The 24,975-nt window shown below is 39.3% G+C and overlaps 3 protein-coding genes across 4 annotated transcripts in view; 1 reads left to right on the top strand and 2 right to left on the bottom strand.

The window, feature by feature from the left end:
• adam8a (ADAM metallopeptidase domain 8a) overlaps positions 1–7,036 on the bottom strand; it is an 18,025-nt gene extending 10,989 nt beyond the window's left edge. Inside the window, exons 1-5 of the mRNA XM_036547297.1 lie at positions 6,597–7,036; positions 2,147–2,229; positions 1,644–1,750; positions 722–795; positions 451–529 (exon numbers count right to left, since the gene is read on the bottom strand). Of these exons, the coding sequence (XP_036403190.1) occupies positions 451–529; positions 722–795; positions 1,644–1,750; positions 2,147–2,229; positions 6,597–7,036 (783 nt within the window). The remainder of the gene's footprint in view (positions 1–450; positions 530–721; positions 796–1,643; positions 1,751–2,146; positions 2,230–6,596) is intronic.
• A 2,177-nt stretch (positions 7,037–9,213) lies between these two features.
• Positions 9,214–12,273, top strand: znf511 (zinc finger protein 511). 2 transcript variants are annotated; one of them, XM_036547440.1, is made up of 6 exons: positions 9,214–9,536; positions 10,103–10,176; positions 10,291–10,492; positions 10,682–10,806; positions 11,365–11,523; positions 12,158–12,273. In XM_036547440.1, the coding sequence occupies exons 1-6, from the start codon at positions 9,303–9,305 to the stop codon at positions 12,225–12,227; spliced, it is 864 nt and encodes a 287-aa protein (XP_036403333.1). In that variant the 5' UTR covers positions 9,214–9,302; the 3' UTR covers positions 12,228–12,273. The 2 variants fall into 2 exon arrangements, with proteins under 2 accessions (XP_036403333.1, XP_036403334.1); XM_036547441.1 differs by lacking the exons at positions 11,365–11,523; positions 12,158–12,273 and adding an exon at positions 11,233–11,342.
• A 2,690-nt stretch (positions 12,274–14,963) lies between these two features.
• On the bottom strand, positions 14,964–16,703 carry msx3 (muscle segment homeobox 3). The gene is made up of 2 exons (XM_036547442.1): positions 16,235–16,703; positions 14,964–15,656 (listed from the first exon to the last, which is right to left on the bottom strand). The coding sequence occupies exons 1-2, from the start codon at positions 16,641–16,643 to the stop codon at positions 15,241–15,243; spliced, it is 825 nt and encodes a 274-aa protein (XP_036403335.1). The 5' UTR covers positions 16,644–16,703; the 3' UTR covers positions 14,964–15,240.
• Between the last annotated feature and the right edge of the window lie 8,272 nt (positions 16,704–24,975).

The raw sequence follows: 24,975 nt of genomic DNA on the forward strand, positions 1-24,975 counted from the left end.
TAATAGTTACAGCCTGTATCAGTTTAAATAAAAACTGCACTCCTGGCATTTTACCACATTATCCGCCCCTCCCCCAACACTCCTCTTTCCACTATCTTCCTGTCTGTCCAGCCCCATGACAAGGTCCTGCTAATCTCACCTCTGACCCTCCTGCTGTGGGATAGGATACCCACTGCTTTGGGGCCATTGTTGTGGGATATATGTCAGCACTTGCATCCCATGTAACCACTTGATATATTTGAACTTGGCAATTACACTATATGTTGTACTACCCTCAACACAAATCTGTGACTGCCTTTCAAAATGCCATGAATGGGTGCATCTGCCAATTAAATTAAAGGCAAAACCATGGAAGATTCATGCAGACTGCAGCCAAGTGGTGAGGTTTAAATGTACCAGATTCCACAGACATTGCCACAGGCTAGGACTGTGATAAACTCTCCTGCTCACCTCAGAATTTGGCGACGTGGTCACTTCTGTTCCGTTTTCTAAGTAGTATGTCTCGGTGTAAGACTTCCCTATGAGAAACCTGAAACAAAAACAATGCAAAGTTTACTCTACGATGACAAATATATTAATATATACATATGAAAAATGTATATAAAAATAAGTAAAAATATATATGAAAAATCAGTAACCATTAGCAGGCTCACTCATCTCAGTGACATTCTGACTATACATGGATTTGGAGCATTTTTAATCATTGGTGAAAATATCTTACTTGTTTTTCTCAAGATGAACTGTTAAATTCTTTCCTTCTATGGTCAATGCATAGTGAAGTTCTTCAGGATATGTCTGCAATAATAAATACAAAAGTCATGGTCATTTTGAATAGGAATCCAGTCTATACAACTAAATGACCCCGTTGCAAAAATAAGTATTTTTGACACACCACCAAAGTCTACCAGATAATTTATAAGCAATGGAAATAAAATTATGAGCATGTAACAACGGCCAACACGCAACAGCGGAATAACGGGTTCCAGTGGCATTCGTCAAATCATGTTTAAGCGACCGAAGGATCCGTTTATGAAAGACAGATGGCTCTAATTTATATCTCCGTAGACTGAACCGCTCAATACCACAGGAAGCTGTGGCCCTAGTGTTCCCATCAACCTCTGTTGTCGTACGCATTTTCCCAAGATCACTACATAAAACAGAAGATGGGTTCGGTTTCTATTTTCAGAAGCAGACCACGAGTCTTGCATTGCAGGAGCTGCGATTCTTCTCAACAGCACAAGTTTAAGGAGCGAGGCATCACGAGCAGAGCGCGAATTATAGAGAAATAAATCCAACTAAACACTACCCGCTATCGGATAAAATCCAAGGTGCGACGAAAAAGGAAAAGGTGAAAATCGGCAAACAAATCAGGATGCCGAGACAAATTATTCTTTCCCCACATGCCTGATGTCTTGACGTATTGAGAAGTTGCACTTTTATGTTGAAAAATCAAATACGACGTTGCTTCTTGGCTGAGGGAGCGTAACAGTGCAGCCTCTAAAATGACTACAGTTGTAATACAAAACGATTTATTAGCAGATTTTTAAAAATTCATGTTTAACTAAGCGAGGACACTGTGTGACAGTCATTGTGAATGTCAGGGTAATACATGGGTGTATCCTCTGCCCAGTGCCGTAACGCACCTGTGCCAAAGACAAGCTCCTCTTCGCTCGAACTTTCAGCATCTGAGGTCGGACAACGTCGTAGTCCTGTACATGAGGTAGCGTCTGCAAACTTCTTACAAAAAGTCCTGAAAAATATTGCCAGATTCGTTCATTTGCAGTATATAATAACAACGAAGTACATTACATCTCATTGACATTACAGAACATTTCATTCATCATTAGGCTAACAATTAAAGAGCACGCAGAAGAAAATTACAATGGTTTGTAAATAAATTTCTAACTAATCCATCTCCAAGATAACGCAGATGACTATACTCCAACACGCTGTTATATCCCATAGCTATAATTCAAAATCTACTTACTTCAATACAACGTTGCCGAAATTTACTTTATACGTCTCAAAAAAAAAAAAATCTTACATTAAAATGTTGTCGTGCATAGCTTTGAAACTTACCCCATGACGAAATGGCAGTTAGTGACAGAAAAAACAGTATGTGTTGCATTGCTCTGACCACGCGTACCGCGTTCTCTGGGACTGTTAGTGCGACTGTCGGCCGGAGAAACTACTTGCAAGCCGGAGCCCCGCCTCTCTGAAATGCCCTTGCTGTAATATCCTGAGTATTAGCATATGGGAACTGACCTCCCTGTCCGGCAACAGCTCATTTAAAGTCATGCAGTGATTCACCATTCAGTCAGATTTTTACCGGAAGACCTTCAACAGTAACAAGTAGCCTACAAGAAATCCTTGAGAAAACTTAATCCCCAAACGCGCCTCTTCTACTATTTTTGTTTTCAAAATGATGAAATCTGAGTTTGCCAAGGAAAGAATGCCATCTTAAGGTGTCTGGTTGAAACGTTATCTACTGCAATGAAAAATTATAAAAGCAAATCATTCTCTTACACACCTGCAAAAATGTCCTCAAACGTGTGTGAATGGAAATATATGCAGTCGATACACACTCACACGCACATTATATATATATATATATATATATATATATATATACATATATATATATATATATATACATTTACTTATATATTTATCTTGTGATGATTGAGACTAGGTCACGTTATACACGTTACACACACATATATATGTGGTTTATTTACAAGTATTAGAGGTGGGGCAGGGTAAGGATTGGAGTCCTGAATAAACCAGGGGGTGCTATGCTTAGAAGGGGGGCAATCCACAGACCCCTACACAAGAGCAAAACCTCCTCTTCCTGCTACGTGCCCTTTGTGATTCAGGGGGCTCACCCTCTGTAAGCCGACATCATCTTATCAAACAGCAGTGACACCCCCCCTCTATCAGATGTGACTGACGCATTTCAAACTGTTCAGGAAGGAAGGAACACTGCATGGGCAGCATTAGTGCTGATGCATGACGGGGCATTGGAAGGACAGGAAGCACGCCCTCCGAGCAGTGCCCTGCCCTCAGTGTCTCTGCGGGGGGAGAGGAGCTCTCCTGTGAGGCTGTGTTCAGTTCAGCACCATAAACAATCACACATGCTTCCGCAAGTCAGTAGTGTGTGTAGGACTGAAGCAGAAATGTAGTTCACACATTACTCTAATGCTCCTGAATGGGGCTTTTTGCACATAGCCATAAAATGGCAAAAAATGGAAAATGTATTCAGTGTTCAGTGTGCTTTTAGAGTGAAAATGGCAAACTGCACACACAGACACACACAAATATATACATGTTCAGAATGTCCAATTGACTGTTTCAACATCAGACACCCAGAGTTTACCCAGTCGTAATCTCCAAAAATAGGCCCAATATCCAATTATCTCCCACACAGAGTGCTATTGAGGGCTTTCCTTCCTGTGATGTAGGGGACAGTGAGTGTGCTCTTTGTTCCCAGGCTACAAGGTCTGATTGGAGACTTGCCATTTGTTTTCAATGTTTGGGACAGCACGCAAAATCATGATTTTTCCAGTGGCATTCCCCTTTTAGATTTCTTTCTTAACATTAGATCTCACTGAACTTGCATGCAGTTAAGCAAACATATGGCGTGTCGGGAAGCCGTCAAGAAAGCTGGCAAGATGGTACAAGACATCACTGATGTTCGGAGGCTGAGAGGCTACAATCAAACCGGAGGTGCTGAGGCACTCTCTAAAGTTTACATTAGTGTTCTTTTAAAATCCATCTGTGGGCATCAGTGCTGATGTTGATTATTAACTAGATGTGAGATAACACTGTGACACACTATTGTATCCTTATCAGAGAACCTCTTAATCAGTGCTGCCATCGGGAAAAACCCAGAGCAAGTCATACTCGCCAGTTTCAGATTTGTTCTCTGTTTTAAGAACAGATTTCAGCAGAGATCTATGACCTCAAATGCCATGGAATGCTGGGAATTGTGGATGAAGTGCAGCATGCCTTGTCTCAGGTTTACAGCCACACCAATTGTAAACAGATGGGAATAAAACATCTAATTGCTGAAACAACTTGGAAATATTACACTTCTCCTCTGCCCACCATTTAACAAGCAGCAGGGAGAATTCCTTTGTTAATTTACATCTGATCACAAATTTACATATTATCCATTCATAGAAGAGAAAAGCATGCTGGGAAAAAATTTGATACACTTATGGATGCTCTTGTCTACGGTCACTTACAGAGTACAAAATTGCATACAGTAAAGTCAAGCTGATGCATTCCTCTGTTCACAAAACCAGATTCATGTGTCCCAATGAAGGGATAATTACTGGGTTCGAGACTGTGTGATAACAGTGTGTGATTGTGTACAAACTGATATAGGAACCAAAGGGGAGGAGGAGTTTATGCATGATAGCTTAAGAAAGGACATGCATTAATATCAACATCTCCAATGTGAACATGAGTCCTCTGTAGTGGATAGTGACTTACATTGGCCATTTGATGATGTAATTAGAGGCTAAACCATATCAAGAGAAATCTCAGAGGATTATGGGTTATGTCAGCTTTTTCCCAGCAAGGTGATGACATCATGAAGCATCCTAGACAACTTCGAAACCATACAAAGGAACGAATGATTGGTTTCATATGTGAAATGCTATCCTGTTATAGGGGTTCAATAAAAAAGACAAATAAATTGGGATATAAATTTGTCCAGAAAAAGGTCTGTACACAATTACCTTGCCGAATGGAGCCAATAGAACAAGAAAAAGTTATTCAAATTCCGTTGACATTTCAGGAATAAATGGAAAAGGAATCAAAACGGATGTGAGACGGACAAAAGCAAGATGGCCTTTGTCTCAGCAACCTTCATGTGAACCCATGTTTACTCTCTTACTACCCTCTGTCTGGAAAAGAGGAAGTAATTTGCCATTGGCTGCCAAGGAAAACGTTCGCTCCATGAAATACGTTTCCTTTTCCTATGGCAGTTCTCTATATAGAAGATATTTGGCGCCATCATATGGACAACTGAGAAACTGTTACTTTCACTTTTGCGGCAAAGAAGTCAAAGCCCCTGGACTGCACCCTACATGCACTGACTACAAAACAGGGACAATATGAGGTACAGGATTGGGTAAAATAAAATAAAAATAAACCACTGACACCACATTCTTAATTTCAGAATTGAAGGTACGTGGATGTTCTGATTTGCTTATGCCCCTCAATGAAGATGTACATGAAGAGATATACACTACCAGTATTTGGACACACATTTGTTTATTTTTATTTTCCACATTTTAGAACAATAGTAAAGCCATCAAAACTATGAAATAACACAAATGGAATTTTGCTGCAGCCAATTCAAAACTATCATATATTTTAGATTACTTCAAAATAGCCATTTTTTAATTAACTATTTTTACAAATAAATTCATGCATAGGCATCAACTTCACTATCTTTGTCTAAGAAACAAATTTCAAGAATATAAGCATAATTCTTTAGATCAAAATGTCTTTGAATGCATGTTTGCCATTATTTTAATCAGGTGTGTCCCAACTTTTGACTGGTACTGTAACTCACTCTAACACACCAGCTGTCCCTTTCAGGTGTCTGTGAATGGCTTTGTCTTTGCACTGGCAGTGTTGATTCTCAGACAAATCTCTATAAAGACCTATGGTATAATGAGGGATGATGTCATCTGCTCTATTTTGTCATGACCTTGTTGAAAGTCACAACCAATAGTGGACCACCACACCAAACAGTTAACATATATCACTAACATTTAAAGCACTAAATGTTAAAACTATATGCAACAATGTGGACAGTCCATCAGTAAGTCAGTGTGGCTGCAGAGTGTTGCATGGGTGACGATGTAGTGTATGTCACATGCAAAGAGACAGACGACCCTGTCTATGGCCAGGAGACTAAATCAAGGAGAGAGAACCCCCCAGGGAGAAAGAGAGCGAGCTGAGGCTGTTGGAAGCCAGAGACCCAAATGAGCAGACAGAGACAACCACACCCAGAGGCCTCATGGCTTAAAAGACCTGCTCCCAGGTGGATCCAATAAGCCAGTGGTTCTCAACCGGTGTGCCGTGAGGCAAAGTGAAGTGTGCCGTGGAATTTTGAGGAACCCTATGCATTCATTAGCGTTATTAAGCTTCTCATAGTTTTCAGTTAGCATTTACTATATTTTTTAATGTTAAATCGCTGTTTCCTCAAAGCTAAAATTAGCTAGAATTTTTCCAAACTAGTGTTTAGTAACTGCGAGTAATTGCACTGGTTTTAGCATACGCGTTATACAGTGAATCACACCGGTGTGACCGTATGTGCGAAAGGGTTAATGGAGTAATGTTTTGTTTTATTTTATTTATTTTATTTATGTTCTTATGTTTTCTTATGTTATGTTTGTATGTTGCTGTTCATGGAGCCACACTACAGGTGCATCTCAAAAAAGTAGAATATCGTGGAAAAGTTCTTTTTTTTTGTAATATAGTTCAAAAAGTGAAACTTTAATATATTCTAGATTCATTACACGTAGAGAAATGGAAATGGTCGTTCTGAAAAGTATGTTCATTTATGCACTCAATACTTGGTCAGGGCTCCTTTAGCACGAATTACTGCATCAGTGCGGCGTGGCATGGAGGCGATCAGCCTGTGGCACTGCTGAGGCGTTATTGAAGCCCAGGTTGTTTTGATAGCAGCCTTCAGCTCGTCTGTATTGTTGGGTCGGGTGTTTCTCATCTTCCTCTTGACAATACCCCATAGATTCTCTAAGGGGCTCAGGTCAGGCGAGCTGGCTGGCCAATCAAGCACAGTAATATCATGGTCAGCAAACCAGTTAGTAGTAGTTATGGCACTGTGGGCAGGTGCTACGTTCTGCTGGAAAAGGAAATCAGCATCTCCATAAAGCTTGTCAGCAGACAGAAGCATGACGTACTCTAAAATCTCCTGGTAGATGGCTGTGTTGACTTTGGACTTGATAAAACACAGTGGACCAACACCAGCAGATGACATGGCACCCCAAATCATCACCGACTGCAGAACTGGACTTCAAGCAACTTAGATTCTGTGCCTCTCTACTCTTCCTCTAGACTCTGGGACCTTGATTTCCAAATGAAATGCAAAATTCACTTTCATCTGAAAAGAGGACTTTGGACCACTGAGCAACAGTCCAGTTCTTTTTCTCCTTAGCCCAGGTAAGACGCTTCTGACATTGTCTCTGGTTCAGGAATGGCTTGGAACTACGAATGTGACAGTTGTAGCCCATTTCCTGAAGACGTCTGTGCGTGGTGGCTCTTGAAGCACTGACTCTAGCTTCAGTCCACTCCTTGTGAAGCTCTCCCAAGTTCTTGAATCGGCTTTTCTTGACAATCTTTTCAAGCCTGCGGTCATCCCTGTTGCTTGTGCACCTTTTCCTACCACACTTTTCCTAATCAAACTCAAACTGAAATATTCTAATATTTTGAGATACTTTTTTTTTTCTAGCTGTAGGCCATAATTATCGACATTAAAATAAAAAAATGCTTGAAACATTTTAGTTTACGTGTTATGAGTCTAGAATATATTAAATTTTCACTTTCTTAAATAACTGATGAAAAATATTGAACTTTTTCACATTATTCTAATTTTCTGAGACGCACTGGTATGTCAGACAAGTCCTTGCTCCGATGCACTTCAATGCATTTTTAATAAATTAAATGATTGCTTGTCTGATTTAACTATCTGTTTGGTAATTATTTGACAGTCTGCTGTAGTGCAATATGGGTCAAATCTCACTAATGACATTATTGCCTATCATAATGTGTGTGACATTCTTCATAATCGATAACCAACTTTAAGTTGGCGTGCCTTGATGTTCTGATTTGACCTTTGATGTGCCTTAGCCCCAAAAAGGTTGAAAACCTCTGCAATAAGCAATCAGCCACTAGAGGTCGGCACACAAAAAGATCACAAACAAGCACTAGTAACATCACTCTAAGGCAGGGCCAAGACAATATTTCCAAGAAGCTTCTTTGTCAAGTCCATAAGACCAATGCTCACATACCTATTAGAAAATACTGTTTAAATGGTATGCCAAGAAGTCACATTGATCCATTTCAGCGGTTCTCTTTTGGCAGTATGCTCAGAGAAATACCACCAAAATGATGATATGATCCGTTAGTCAATTTTGAGTTCTAATGTCATTGCAGCATAGATGTCTTAAAATAAGCACACAAAATTGCATTGCTACCACACACATTATTTAACAGCATTGTCAGTTGTCCCCACAGTAGCACTGTTAGATATTAACATCTACTGCTTGCATGGATAGAGATTTTCCCTCTCTCTATTTTTGTATACATTCATCTCAGTGTTGTATAGAATATATATGAGCTATATTAATACAATATTTTATGCATAATTTAAAATGGACCAAAATATATGAACCCGTTTCCCTTGATAGTTCAATTTCCAAAACAGAAAAAGAACATATGTAGATCCGACATATGATGCAGATCTGATGACCATAAAAGCAATTGTATCACTGGCTATCCCAAGCCAGCTGTTCGGACCTGTTACTCGACGGGATTCCAGTTTAGAGCAAACCCCGCGGAGACTCAATAAAGTTTATTTCATAAAGATGCGTAAATCAGATATTGGTTTCCAAAACAGTCCCATTCCGTTCGTGTCCAGATTTGTTGATCTGCGCCGTGCCTGCTGAACGGATGTACACAGAGAATGACAGAACCGTGTCATCCGTTGGCAATAAACTTCCCCCTGCTTAATGAAACACTGCTTAGTTTAAAGGTTCCGCTTTGCAACGGAATTTTTATTCATTCAGTCAAGAAAAAATGCAATCGCTACATTAATCTGCACCTATCTTGGTTTGCAAAGATAAGAAACTCTGCTTTAAGCCTTAAACTGTAAAAATGAGAGACAGACTAAATCTTTTAACAGACAAAAAGCAAGTTTGCTGGATTTGTTAGCCAGTTACATCGCTGTGCTACTCCCTGGCTAACACAGGTAATATACAAATGTATCAAACTTATTAGCTAGCTAGTGATGTAATATTTATGCCGTTTGTCAGGCTACAACAAACACAATAAGGTTATACACCACAGAGTACTTCAGATCGAGCCTGTTTTGGCACTTAAAGTGTGGCCGTCTCAGACAGAACTTAGGACCCGGGGGGAAGGATTCGTGGACTTGGGATAACTAGATAGCTAGCTACGTTAGTAAACGGAAAGATGGGCAGGTACTGAAGTAAAGTCCTCGTATATCTTTTATTGTCTGCTTATATTATTTTGTTCATGAAATGCCTACTACTGATATGTTGCAATCGGAATTACATAGATTTTTAACACAGGCTGAAATCACGGATACAGACATTCTAGCGATTCCAGTTTTGCAAGTCGATACAAGACCAAAGGAACCAAATTTAGGAAAGTTAGCAAGCGATGATGGACACGAAGATATCGAAGACATCAACTCACCATTCAATTTCACACCGCAGCGAATTTGGATAAATAAGGACCACGAATTATTTGAGGTAGTTGTTTGTGGTGAAATGCTCTAAAACTTAAATTCAATTAGCTCATTGAGCCGTAGTGCAGCATTCAGTTGAGTTCGCATGTGAAACTGCAGTAGGCTTTTCAGACTTCATTTTCGTGCTTACACAATATTTTTTAAGATTGCTGTATGTTATGTTTCATTGTTGAGGGCCAGGAAGACGCCTTCTTATTCTTTGCTCGCCCTCGTTCCTGTAGCTCTTTAACTACCTCTAGGACCATCTGGCTAACTAAATGAACACCTATGATAAGAAATCGTAGCTACACGTGATTCAGGTATTTAGACCCATTAATACTGATTACAGTAGACCATGCATATGATATATAATTTTAGCGATCATTTTTGTTAGTTATTATCGTCATCATCATCCCAGTATCGTCACCATGTTTTATTGTATGAGACACCAACAAATACGGCCTAACTCTTGGTGCTGTGGGGTACAGATAGACCCATGGTGCATGCTTTGCCAACTTGTAACTTGGTGGAAGACATACTTAGTATATAATTATGGGAAACAAAGTAATGTTTACAGTTTTATCTCTGCAGGATGGGGATATACATAGGCACTTGTACTTACAGGATGTTGCCACCAGCACAGCAGATGTTTCTGAACCACCGAAGTGAGTAACGTAACCTAACCGGAATCGAAACGATGACCTGTGTTGCAGTGCGTTTAGATACGGAAGATCTAATGTGTCCTGAATGTCACAACATTCATTTTTCTGCCCTCCTAGAGTCTCTGAGTTCGGGTGTCACATTGCGGGTTGTAACCAGCTCTTTGACACCCTGGAGGCCTACGAACACCACTACAATTCGCTACACAGACACGTGTGCTCCACCTGCAAGCGCTCCTTCCCTTCAGACCGCCTGCTGGATATTCACATTCTGGAGTGGCACGATTCCTTATTTCAGATTATGGCGGGGAAACAGAACATGGTAACGTCCAGATTAGGTTTTCACATTACGATGTTTATCGTGCAGTATGAAACAATTTGTAAAGAAAGATGTGTCTGTATCATAGAAAAATGTAAGTTCCTTATGTTGTTATGTGTTATGCTGCCATCTGGTGGTGACATGTGTGCGGCTGCCTGTGATTCAGGAATGTGATCTGATACTTCTTTTCAGTATCAGTGTTTAGTTGAAGGATGCGATTTAAAATTCAAGACCAGCAAGGAAAGGAAGAATCATTTGATCAAAATACACCGTTATCCTCCAGACTTCAGATTTGACAAGTCAAAAAAGAGCAAAAGGTAACGAAAGTTATTCTTTGTGGATTCTGTTTTCTGTGTTCTTTACATCTTGTACTGTTAAACAACTATTGTGAATGGACAATATGCAGAGATATAAATGTAAATATTTATTATTACATTTTGTCACATTATAGTATGTGTAATATCAACAATTGGTGTCAAAACGTAATTAAAGCACAGTTTTGAGCATTAAATCAATTCTGATATAAATGGGGTCACCTGTAATCTTTATGTGAGATTATTAAATTAGCATAGGTAGAAATGAATCCTATAATTTCTGGCTCCACACCACCAAAACACACACACAAATAGAATTACATAAACAGAAACAAACATCTAAGTAGCTGGATACTACAGCTAAAAAGCTGTAAAGCCTCACTTTGACCAACAGTTAGTGAGAATGTAAGTTTTCCTCTCTGTCTGCAGAATTCTCCATTCATGTCATAATGGACCTTGTGAAGTGACTGCACTGCAGTGGGAGGGGAAGTGAGGGATGAGCAGCTTTCACTGGCCAGGCAGAAGACTGACGGGCCGCCTCCCGCTTAACTTTCCCTGCAGAGCTCAGCAGCGGAGTGATGTGAGCATGGAGGTGTCTGAAGAGGCGGGGCCTGAAGGCGGCGAGCCACAGCACAGCGAGTCCATGGAGCTCTGTCCATCCCAGCTGCCCGGGCAAGAGTCTGCGGACGCCAAGCCGCCAAAACCACGCTATTCTTACAAGTCAGTGCTCGCTGTTTTTGCCTAGATCCCTCTCTGCCTTTTACTGAGAGCTGTGGGAACTGAGTTTAGCAGGCAGACGCACAGTTTAGGATGCTACCTGTCTCAACACTTAGGTCAGTGGGACGAGATGATGTGCATTACTGCCCAATTTGGGTCGAGAAGTGCCTTTTAGCCTTTCCTCATACGCTGACTGGATTTTACCTTGCGTGTATGAACGCCTCTGTCTGCCACTGTGTAACCCTACATGCATTTTTAAAGCACAGAAAAATATGAAACAGAGGTCCAGTGAGCCTTGCCACAGTTGGCATGGATACTGCGATCACTTTGGAAGCATGTGTTCATGTAGTTAACAATAGAAGTTAGCACACCAAAACCCAAATATCAGCTTGGAGGAACATTGTATACTCCTGGGGAGAAATGGAACTGTGTGTTTTGAGGAGTTTTGCGTTTTGGCTTCTTTTGGTCTGGTCTTGCCTCAGCATAAACTCGCGAGGGAAAGGCTTTACGTCAGGCAAGGTGGTGTGGGTTCGAAACGAGGTCCTATTCATGTCTTCGGCTTCGGGGCAACTTTAAAAAGGACTGACAAGTCACACGGGACCCTAGAAAAACGGCTTTGTGTTTGCTCTGTTTGCAGGGTGCCGCGCACAATCTGCTTTGGCCAAGGCTCGACCCGGGGATTTGGAGGCAGGAGGAAAAAGAAGTAGGCCGAATTGTTTTCAGCAGACGCGGTGTAACATGGAGCACATTCCCTGCGCCTCCCATGATAAAATGGTTTGCAATCTGTGAAGTGTGTTTTTTCAAGAATAAATTAATAACTTGCATCAGAAAACAACCATCCTGTGCTTTTCTTCACAGGCAGGATCTTGTAATGTGAGCAGATGTGGTGTTGTGTTGGTGCTAATAAGAAACATAAAGTGGGGCAGAGGGTGTTTTTAATACAGGCGATGAAGACATAAATGACTTACAAGGATGATTAGGCGTTCTTCCAATGAATGAGAACACAGTGTGTGACCAGTCGCCTTTAAGCTTAGTTTGTAGTTTGTATTTGTGACAGCAGGAGCTGGGTCTAGTTAAGCCTCTTTTTCGATATGCGTCAAACCGTGAGACCGACTGAATACGTCTTAATGTGGAGTGTTAGTAGCGTTTGAAATGAATGTACTGTAGTTCATAATTATACCACACGGTGGCGCTGCTGGCAAAATCAATTTAAAAGTTTGCTCGACCCCGGTCCGAAGTAGCCTACTATAATATATAATTGAAGTGCGTGCCTGGAAGGATTATACAATATATAATTATGTAATAGTGTCATGTACTATTATATATAGTGTTTTTATAATTTGAATATTATGCCCACATAGCACTATTATTAGTAGTAGTAATAACAATAATAATAAACTTGTTCCAGCAGTGGTAGTTTTAAAATTACAAATTGCTACTTTTGTTAACAATATTTCTGAAGAAAAATCTTACCGCATCATTTGTATTTGCTCTACATGGTTTAAATGTATGGTTACAGTTTTACACTGAGGATGTAATTCAGCTCAAACACATAAATTCCACTGTCAGTCCACCTCATCATTTTATGAGGTCATTTATGGTTATTTTTATTCTTTCAAGTGCTTCACATATGTACATCAGGGGAAGATCTCACACTTTTAAAGTTTTAAATGATTTGTTCTGCGTACAGCTTTCATTGTTTTACCGATAACATGACAAACCACATTGCCACCGGATGATGGTATAAAAATCATTTATCATGTCATTTTTTAAGTGAGGAATTTCTTGTTATATTAATGAGATTGTTGAAGCATGATTCACCCCAGCCACAAAGGGGTTTGACTTCGATGAGGAACATGGTAGTGCTATTTTCTACATAACTCCGACAACATTACCCGCATTTATTTCAAACCTTAATAATCGAGCAATGTCTTGTAAATCATAAGCAAACAACTCTAAATATGTCATTAAACAAAAATGCCAAACTTTTGAATCCCTCCCCAAAAATAAGCACCAGTGTTTTATTTTATGCATAAGTAATGTACGATCCAACTGTCACACAGTTGTAAATTTCAAATGTTGTTGTAATTGTTAATGAATAGGTTACCGTTCTGGTAGAATAAACCCGATGTTTTGGTAAGAGCATGATAGAGCACCAGAAGATTTCAACATGCGTAGTGTAAATTAAAAACCTTTATTGAATATTTTGTACAAAGGGTTCGTTTCTAAATTATCTGTACAAATAAAATATATACAGAGATGTAAACACAGTATATAAATATAAGCAACTCCGCTGTTTTTTATTTTTCTCTTTTGAAAGTGGTTGCAGGAATCCATTTGTATGTTTTTATTTACAGTCATATATAGGTCAATTTTACATAGAGTACAAAATTAGTATTCATATGTGCGTTTACCTTAAATGGTGAACGTTTGTATTTGCCAAAATGTTTTCTATTTAAGGCCTCAGTTTGAAATAGAAAATGTGGGTTCCTTTCTTGGTCATTCAGGAAAAATAATCTAAATCTCCAACACAGCATTCATGAAAACTTATAAAGTTCACTTTTTTTCCAAGTACGAGATAACAAAATTATGCCAGACTACACAGATGCAGCAAAATACTTATATTGCTGGTCCGGCATCCGTTGGAAAAAGTAAGAATAAGAGTTACGTGCTTTAGAAAAAATACACCCTTTTATTTTTTAGGAATATACCTCCATTACAAAAAAAAAACGTTTACTGAAATATACAAATAAGTGAAAATATGTAGTTCCAAATTATCTCGCTTACTGCGACGTTATTAAACAGGACTTAAAAGATAATTCTTTGTTCCGAGCTGACAGGTATTTGGTTGCTATATAGAAAATTTAAAATGACAATCAGTTATTTATTCAATGTTATTATACATTTTACATGGTTTGTTGGAGTGTTCTGACTAAGACAGTGAATTGCGGGTCCGAACGGTTAACTTCGTCCATCTGTGCCTTTGAGACCACTAAACTGGACGACAGCAGAACAGCTTCAGAGAAGTGAACCAGAAGCCGCATTTAAACTGACAGCGTCTTCAGAAACGGCTTATTACATCTGAAAGTAAAACTTCTTGGGAGATTTCATTTTGTCTTCTTACATGTATTTAGCCTGGTCTGATATCTACTGCAAAATATACATGTATGCAGTGTATTTATTTGTGGACAAATTGACGGACATTCAGACGGTCATTGTGATTCGAATACTGTGTATTCGAAAGGAGACATACTAGGGTAATATCGAAAATACATATACACCTAGGCCTACTTGAAGTATAATTGGACTGCACTTTAAAATATATGAACAGCAAGTAATGCAATTACTACAGCATCACAAAGCTGAATTGCTAGTTTTTAAATTGACTGTCATTTAATAATTGTGTATTTGCACAATTAATAAACTAATTCAATCCTCCGAGTTTGTCCTTAACTGCGAATAACAAGTATTTGTTACTTACACAGTATATTTTCCTTTTTGATTTTGGCCATGTACAATCACTTCAGTTGTATAAGTAACAACACGGTAGCACTTTAATTAGTTATTGACAGATATGATGGTTTTCGCAATTAGAGGGACGTACATACAAAAGTGTGATCGGGCGGTGACATTTTACACGTCCTGGGCTACAAGAACTGCGCACACAAACATGGCTTTATAAAAAGTCACAAAAACTGCTTCATCGACGTATTTACCCATTTAAGACAAATAGTACATTCCATAGGTAACAGGTCCGCTGAAAAGTCCAGGAACTGGCAAAGTCGGCCTTGGAAAAGAATTGGAAGGCCCATAGAGCGCCGGCGAACCCATGTGAGCCCCCAGCGGGAACGGGAACGCGAAAGCAGGTAGGAGCGGTTTAGTTGCGAGTTTAAGTTTTTCCAGCTCGGCCTCTTGGAGTCTCTTAGCTTTTGCCCTTCTGTTCTGGAACCAAATTTTGACCTGCGTTTCCGTGAGGTTGAGCGAATTCGAGAATTCAGCTCTCTCTGCAATGGAAAGGTACTGTTTCTGACGAAACTTTCGCTCCAAGGAAAGCAACTGCGAGGTGGTGAAAGGCGTTCGTGGTTTTCTGTTGTTCTTGTGTTTCCTGAGGGCGCAAGGTGATGGACTTGGGTGTCCTGTTCAGAGGAAGAAAAACATAGGTGAATGCATTCTGATAACATTAAGACCGCACAGGGCTCATGGCAGTTCTTAATTTTTAGCTCATTCTGGATCGAGATAGGAATAAACGAATCAACATTACTTCAAGCAAATCAAAACACAGAAAGCAAGTGTGTAAATATGACATACCTTATACACCGTCATTATTACAGTAAACATAACTGGTTGGATTTTCTTATTCAGTATCATTGTCAAGAGTGAAAATAAATACACACACACAATCACTCTTAAGGTCCTGAGCAATTCCAGAAAAGAACGCATTGGCTGTACTCAGTGTCCGAGTCTTTCAGCAGAACTGTTCCAATTTGACGTCCGTGTAAGACTTGGCAACTGATCTGTTTTGACCGACAGGACATTTAAACCAACAACATACTGTATATGACTACTGTTGTCAATTAAAATGTTATCTTCTTTGATTGATTCGTGTCTTAAAGTAAATTGTATGCTATTGTATGTTGTACAGAGCAGGACGGCAAGCTATTTTGACTGTATCTGTGTGTGTGTGCAACAACAAAACAGAATATAATGGACTTACTTGGTGGGGTGGAGTAAGATGAAGTCTGAAACCAAGTGCTCTGGTCGTTATCGTTGAGCTCTTCGCTCTCTTTTTTGTTGCATTCTGGTATATTTGGAAAGCTCTCCAGGGAAATATTTTTCTCTACATGAACGGTCCTCTGAGAAAGATGTAGCGTCCGTTCTGCCAAAGACTTCGGTGGAACTAGTCCCGATTCTGGGGGAAAGTTTTGAGTCCGACATGTCGTTCTGTCTGCAATGAGCGATTCGACACTAAACGGGAGACTGGACGTCTTGGCTCTGTATCCTTTGGTCGTTGTCGTTACATTTGACTGGCCGTCTTCCTTCTCAGAATCCTCCCTTTCCTGTAGTTTTATCTCTTGGGAGAGAGACCCCTGAACAGGATTCATGACACGGGAATATGGTGCCATACACCTTTGAATAAATAGCTTGACAGTCCTGAACCACGTCCTGGCGTGCAGTTCTGCAGGGTCGACTCTGTCAAAATTCTGGCTGTGTTGTGACTGCGCTTCGCTTTTAGGCGTAAAAGTTCCACAAGTTCTCTCTTATCTCGCCGCCTTCCAATCAGCTTGTTAATTTGGCCACATGACGTTGCATTCCTTCCATTTTGATTGGTCAGCTGGTTTGTAAAGGACATCAAGAGTGATTTTGAAAGACATGAGCATAGTTAATCATAGATGTCTTGCTGGGAAGGTTTATTGATAGATAGCTCAAGGGGTGCTCTCCTGGGTAGTCTCTCCAAAAGGTTTCTTTACTCATTAGATGAACACTTATTAAAACCAGACAGTGAGGTAACCACCCCTTTTCCTTCTTATTTAGCCTAAGGGTTTTAGAATACAAAACAAAACGTGGCATTTACATTGTGTGCTTTAATGAAACAATACCGTTATAAGACAACTTTTTAAAATCCACAACTTGCTTCTATTTATTCAGTTAACCAAAATAGTTTCTGTTATGAAATATTGATATTTAATATTTAATCCATAACCCGCCTTGGATAAACGCACCGGTATGCATTTAAAAGATATGAAATGGGGTTAGATATTCTTTGAACTTGAAACGGCTGGATGAAAGTTAGAGATGTTTAAACATCTATAAAATAAATTTCAGAAAATATTTTTGCAACGTAAAATTGCTTAAATGATTAAATGAATGATGCATGATTGTTAGTCACGCAGCATTACGGCAATTTAAAGCTTGTCTTGGCCCTTTAAGGCTACAAAAGCTTCAATTGAATAGCAACTGGCAATCCTTCACCGTGAGTCAAAGCATTTAATAAGGCAGACAAGTTATGTTTTGGAAGGCGCCAGGCTCGGCAGGATCAAAAAGGAAGCTACCTCAGGGAAAAAAGGCAACAGTTAACTCCACTTAACCAATTGTCCACGAAAAGTTGAATGTCTCGTGCATGGCTGGAGGGGGAACGGTTCTCACAGTCGAGCCTGTTAACTGTTGCATTTCTGGATTTTCAACTCAAGAGGGCTTGTTTTTCGGCGTACATAAAATCTTATAGAAAATGTCAATCAAAAAAGTTGTACAGGGTTCTATTGTGGTTTCTTTAATATTTTACTTGGCGGTTTCAGTTGGCTACGTATAATTAATTAAGAAAACTGTGTACAAGAAATAGGGATGTTACTCACTTAGACTATAATGATCACAAATGTATATTACATGTTCAAAAAAAAAACTGAACTAATAATGAGGGGTCTTTGACTTTACTTGGCGTACAGTTTTACAATCCATTGAAGAGTCAGTTTCATGTATTTGTCTCCCAAGGTGCCAATCTGCAAATACCTGGATTAAAAATATTTAACTTTAAGTGGGGTGTGCCTGATCATTTTAACAGTATTACATTTATAGACGCTGTGAAATTGTCCTTAAAATTGTAATTTCATTGGTTGCATTTTAAAATTTAAATCTTTGGTTCAGGTTATATATTCCTGTGACAAAAACACGACAAGGATTACTTTCTATTCGTCCTATTCGAAAATAAGGAACATTGAAAATTCTTCCATTGTCAATATAGTGAACTATCTATCAACAATATGAAATTTAAAAGCTCATATACTGGCATTTCAAAAAGAAAAAAGAACAGAACTACCTGTTTCATGTAAAAATCGATTTTTTTGAAGTTACTGTGTAACGTGATAAATACAGGACCAATATAAATTGGTTTTCTAAATTGAAGTTCATAATTTCACATATTTCTTTATTAATTTATACCACTTTTGTTATATGCTATTTTAACAAATGTAACTTTGTAAATCATCTTAATGACAGCTAGCCCGTAGTCTCTTTAAGTCAATAACACTTTAAAAGGCATGCTTAAAATACTTTCCAGAGGATAATTAAGGTGCGAATTAAAGTCTCATATTGGGGTGGTTAGATATTTTTATGTGTACATATTTCTCTTAAAGCGGCAAGAACGTATCAATAAATTTTACACCCGTAGCCTACTTTTAGTTCGCTGTAGGAAAAAGGACAATGTTTCATTACCTTCTATAAACTTCAGCTCGTAATCTTTTAAATACGATTTATCACGGGATGAAAAACAGGTATATCTGTGCTTAGATAACACTATCCAAGGCCTTTTGCCTTCAAGTAAACCTGTAACGAAGCAAGCAATATCTGTAACAAAGACGGTTACAAAGATAGTCATCAATAATTTACTCTAATCTTCGTGGTATACAATCATAAGAATGTATGGCAGAGCTGTCATACATCTATGCTGACAATTAAACGACTTACAATTCTATGTTTCCTAATTGTCCTTGTACTTTGAGATTCATTTTGTGCGATCCAGAAAGTCTCTTTACCACATGCCTTATGATTTCTATGTTTTAACTTTCAGAAAGTGTGCTATTATCTATCGTAAATTTGTTATAAGTGGATTGACATTAAACATAATCCATGGTTTATGGTCTCAGTGAAGATGTCACTGCTATCTAAAAAGGTTTCTAATGATACCATTGTATCATAATTGATTATTAATAAAAATAACTGTCTGAGAAATAGGATTTTGAGCAAAACACTAGTGTCTTTATATATATGCTATATCTATATTTTATGCCACAAATGACAACAATTTTAGTTCCACACGTGAAAATATCTGTAATTTCCCATGACTAAAATCAAGATGTAATATAAATTATTCCACATGTATGTAAAGTCATTATGTTAACACAATCATTTTAATTCTCCATATAGCACATCTGAATAATTAACTTGTATTTTTATGAACGGATTGCCAATCTTCTATGCAATATAAATAACTAACAAGACAAATAAACATATAAATATAACATATAAAATAAAGCCTATATCTAACAGCAAGATCACAAATACTGTCAAATACATTTCTTATAAAGCATTTACTCAATGCTTGACATCTTACGGAAATAAAGTTGAAAACTTCCATTTAAAAAGCCAAAGGTGTCAACGGATTTAAACTATGGCTGTAGGCCTATATACGTAAGCCCTTCGACTCATAACCGCTCCGAGCGCGAGAGCATCGTTTCAGCCGGTTGCGCTCAATAAAAGACAGGTACCGAAAAGCCGATCGAGTGTAACATCTTCCGATCCCTTCGCCATTCTGTCTCCTCGGTCTTTTCATTACATTCATATCCCGTCAGATGTGATTAGAATAGCCTAGCTCAGGCAGAAACCCCCGGTGCTTTGTGAATCGGTCTTTGAAAGTTAGGATGTCAATGGAAATCTGTGCTCGCGTAATGTGCGGGCCCCGTAGCCTCCTCCCTTGTGAATACCACTCTCACCGTGTTGTTCAAAAACAGCGCACATATTGAAGCATTTATAACACCAAGGGATGTGGTCGCCAGAGTTATTACGGAACAAAACAAACGGCATAGCTGTATGTTCTTGTTTGAAAAGTGCTTTAGAACTTAAGAAAATGACAAATATTACAGATATGACTTTGGCGTGGTCATGTTTGACCTAATTATTAATGTGCATTATTAATTTTTATTATGTTGAAAGTCCTCATTTTTACTGGGTTAGTTCAATCTAGCCGCAGAGCGTTCAGACAACATGAGACAAATTGAAATGTTTCTACGGTGCTAAGACTTTGTTGTGTGAAGGAATCATTCCCTAAACATTTAAACTTGTCTAAGGCCAAGCACTTTTGTCCATATGGGCACATCTTTGGGTCACATCCTCATTGCAGTCTTGAAGTAAGTGACACTTTGGCCTCTGTTGAATATAACAGCAATACGCCATGACCTTACGTTTTTGTAAAAGTGTAATCAAATGTTTTTCCCTTGTGTTTTCCGGGTAAGGAGCAATGTTATGTTAGAAACAATCTTGCAACCTTTGTCTAAAGTTATAGGGATAAAGCACATGACTGTTAGATTCAACAGGTAGCTTTTCGCCGAATACTGTACGTGACTATGATGGGGTACATCAATAAAACTTCACACTATGCTCTAAGTCTAGCCTGTTTGTTGGCTCTTTTTAATCTCTCATTTGTTTCACACTACAGTCAAGGTCAGGTCTCTTAAGCTATCTGCATATGACAGATCTGTCAGTCTGAGTATCACCTCCAGTCATTTCTCACTGGACTCCCTCCACAGGCTCAAACTGCACGCTGTATGCCAACTGAGGGGAGAGACAACCATGGCACCTCAAGTCCTTTCAGCTGGAAGTCTGGGCTCCAAGCAGTCTTTAATTATTTAAGCGATTCTCACCGACGGGGTCAATTAAGTAATTACGATTAAATTAAGAGATCGAAGCCCTCGTTGGATCATCTTTCTGAAAATAAATGGAATCGGAAGCCTGATTATTTCCCTTGCTACCACTGGAACGATTAGTGACTCTCCAAGCAGGATGCACTCAAAGGAATTACCTTAATACCTAAAAGCTGAGGCATGCAAGCTGGCTGTCGTGTCGTCTTTGAAGTCAGAGGGATTCTGTGAAAACTACCCCTGTGTTGATGCTCAGCCAATACTGTGGGACACAGCTAGAAGCTGGATGCTGTAGGAGTCATGTGATGCTCCAGAGAGCTGGACACATGAGTACCATACACATTTGCCAGTGCTGAGCAAAGCATTTGATTTGGACTTCTTGACCACTTATTTGTCAGCCTCATGAGGGCCATCCATTGGATTTTTGAACTGTGCTCTCAGCCAAACATCCCCCTAGATCAGCCAGTGTATTCCCTTGGATATATTTCAAAGGCTGCGTTCTGGTTTCCCAAGACTTAATATTAGTGACAAACATCCAATTTTAATACTTTAGTTTTATGACTAAAATAAGGTTAGGTATTAATCATATAGTCCCTGAACATCTCTTGGTGCATCATGCTTTTTACACCCTCTTCATGTGTGTGAGCCAGTGCGGTACCGCTGGGACACATTACAATCCAGCACCAACAATACTACATGTTGGGAAAAGGAGGCTAGATCAGTAATGTGCACTTACTCATGTCTACATATCTTTTTGTTAGGACTTGTTCACTAGGATGTTTTATTCCTGCAATTACCTTTTTTAGAAGCAATTAATAGAATTGTAAGCCACACTAAATGAATTAGGGAAATGCATCAAGAAAGTGAGGAGCAGCTGGCTACATCCTGTGGGGTATGGACATCACTACAACCACACAACATTCAAGTGCTGTCTCAAGATTATTCCAAAGACTTCACTTCAATCCACATACTCAAGCTAAAGGTCACTCAATATCTCCATCTGAACTCATTTTTCATCCATTGCACTCAGACTCCCATGATGCCCTGGGGTCAATCTACCAATGTTGGATTGAGCTGAATGTTCTTCTTCAAGAGATATTCTCCCTGGGTCTCTGCACAGTGCCGCATTCATTGTATTGTGTCCTTGTCCTTAAATTTGAATTGTAGAGTAGGCCTGCTGGAAATGATAATGCAGACACAAAGCAGTCTTCAACCTGAAATGAAACTTCTGGCTAACACAATTCACGCCTCAAATGAGATGGCATTCCTAAAATTCCAGTGAACACATACTTGCTGCCTAGAGGGCTCCCTACGAGATTTTAGAAATTATAAGGCAATCCCTGGCTGACTGCAAAGACATTCTTGCATTTGAAAATCACATTCGTCTGATCAGTATCTACCTTCTGAACAGCTGTTTCCTTGAACAATTTCCTTTCTATCATCGTAGGCCACTGGGATTTCCCCACTATGGGAATTCAGTGCTGTTTTTTAAGTTCCATTTTTCACTGTCACAGGCTTCCTAACCTTTTAAATGCACCATTTATTTTCCCAGTCAATCTTTGAGGATTAGTATAACTGTTTGCAAAAAAAAATGTTAACATGGAATATTTTTCCTTGTGAATACAGTCCCTCTTGAGTTGACTGTAGTCATGCCAATATAACAATTGCTCTGTAGCAGTCCATTGACTGTTTTTCTTCACTGCTCCCTCTTCAAGTTCAAAGTTTTATGAAGAGCTGATTTTATATGGAATGTTTGTCTACTTCCAGGGGGCTACATATATTTCTCATGCAACCCCCACCCTGTTTCTGTAGCATTAAAAAAACAAAAACATATTCTTCTTACAGAGATTGTTTTAGGAGGTGGGTGTGGGATTTAAGAAGTTGCTTGGAAAGGGCATGCTGGAGCAAGCTTTCCCCCCCTTTTTATTTCAGTTGTTTTTATAAAATCTTGGTTAGATGCGCATCATTACCATGCAAATTTATGTTCTCTGGAAAAGTTCTTTCATTGTGCATAATAACCAACTGTAATGCCTGCAGCTTGGGGAAAGGTCATTGAGGTGCACACAGATAATGGAAAAAAAACTGTGATACCTCTGCACTAAAATGTGTAAAATCAAAGCAATCAACAGCAGTATGATACGCAAAGCACTCAATATTTGTTTTTAATAGACATCCATCACTTCACATTTGAAAGTAAGAATAAATAGCGCTTGCATGGTATAAGTTCAAATAAATGCGTGTATGAAACAATAACGTGCATCGCAATTGTCATCATCATCATTATCATCATCATCCTTCAGCCACCTTTTTTGGTGCAAACAAATATGAACACTGGCAAGCTAAAGCTGACATGTTATTAGTTGGTCAGACAGGCCCCAGCTTGTTCATATGCTTTTTGATTGCTTCTTGCTTTTCGTAAACCATTTGACTATCAATCAATCACTCTTTCATTTGTTTCATGCCTGTTTTGTCATCTTTGTTGGTCAGAGAGGTACAACTCCTTGTTCTTCATTCGTGTGAGAACATGACTGGAGAGATAGTCACCCATTTGTCACAACTGGAATAACTGCCATCGATAATGTATGTCTCATTGGTCTAAGGGCCTGTGCCGCCACCCCTCAGCGAATCCTCTGTAAGAGATGTGGACACACTGTTATTTTCATATGGGTCCAATTTTTTATTTAATCACCGTGGACTCTGAAAGCATGTGCACATTAGCCTTTTATAACCATATTAAGCACACTGAAGCCGTGTTTGAACCCTTAATGTAATTAGTGTCCTTATTACGTGCGGTTCACAACTGAGGAGTGTCTGGGGAAAAACTTCATAACGCACATTCTTTTTTCCTAATTAACCCATTTCAACACCGTCGGACACACGACGCATCTCCATTTCCCTTATGTAAACACAGCATCTGCTTACTTGGTGTTAATTCATTTCCTCTCAGTCATGGCAGACCTTTCTTTCACCTTCAGGGAATGCGGCGTCGTTTTTGTGCCCTGTTCCTTCTTGTCACTTGTTTCATATCCTGCTTATTGAAGCATTTATTTTCCTGTTTCCTCTTTTCAGTTAAGTGTATGCAGGTTTGAAACTACTGAATTAAAAAAAACGCAAGCATATGATGTAAGACTAAAACGATGCTCTTTGTTCTTTGAATTCCTCACTCAAAGTTAAGGACAAAACACCACAGTAACTGAGCGCCACCCCATAGCATTCCTTTTGACATGTTGCATGTGTGACCCTGTCTATGCTTCACATCCTAATCTTCTTCTGTCCACCAATCCCATGATCACATTACACATTGCGATTACACACGCACACACACACCCCGCCACAAAGTGAGTCACACGAGGACATCTCACGAATCCCGCACAGAGCACAGCGATGGAATTTTCACAGCGGCTGGGGCAGCATTAGTCTTTGAACGAATATCAATTTTTACACACAATCACTTGCCGTGAACGGTGCTCTCGCTCAGTACCATTTCACACCCGGTCACTTGCTCCAGCGTGCTCCACACAACACCAGCCCATTCCAGTGGCGCGGTCGGGCAGACCCCGAGGAACAACGGAGACATTTCATAACTCCTCTGTGGTTTGACAGGCTACTTTTGTTGCTGATCCCATGCTAGCATATGACTGTCATGCAATTCAGTAGACTTTTTTTCTCCTCTCTCTTCTTCTTGTCTGATCATCAGGGAGTAAACAAGGTCATTGATATTTGTTTCTGTGTAACCTTTTAGCATTTAAAGGAGTTGCCCCTGACTCATTTGAACTCGACTGATAGTCTGAGGCTGACGAGACTGAATATGTATAAAATACAAAGGCTGTTTCCATACAGAGGGATGACATGACCAAAGCAATGGCTCAAGGATTGTGTAAGACTTCATATTCTCTCAGAATTTGTGCTTACACAAATAGTTCAAAATGTCCTCAACTGGCTTAAACTTACTGGCTGTGTAAGGGGTTTTGTTTAAGGCTATAATATCTTAAAGACCTCTATTAAATCTAACAGTGATGTACTTGTCTCTGGGAAATGTATTTGAGCA

The sequence above is a fragment of the Megalops cyprinoides genome, chromosome 15 (assembly GCF_013368585.1).
Source record: "Megalops cyprinoides isolate fMegCyp1 chromosome 15, fMegCyp1.pri, whole genome shotgun sequence".
NCBI classification, from domain to species: domain Eukaryota; kingdom Metazoa; phylum Chordata; class Actinopteri; order Elopiformes; family Megalopidae; genus Megalops; species Megalops cyprinoides.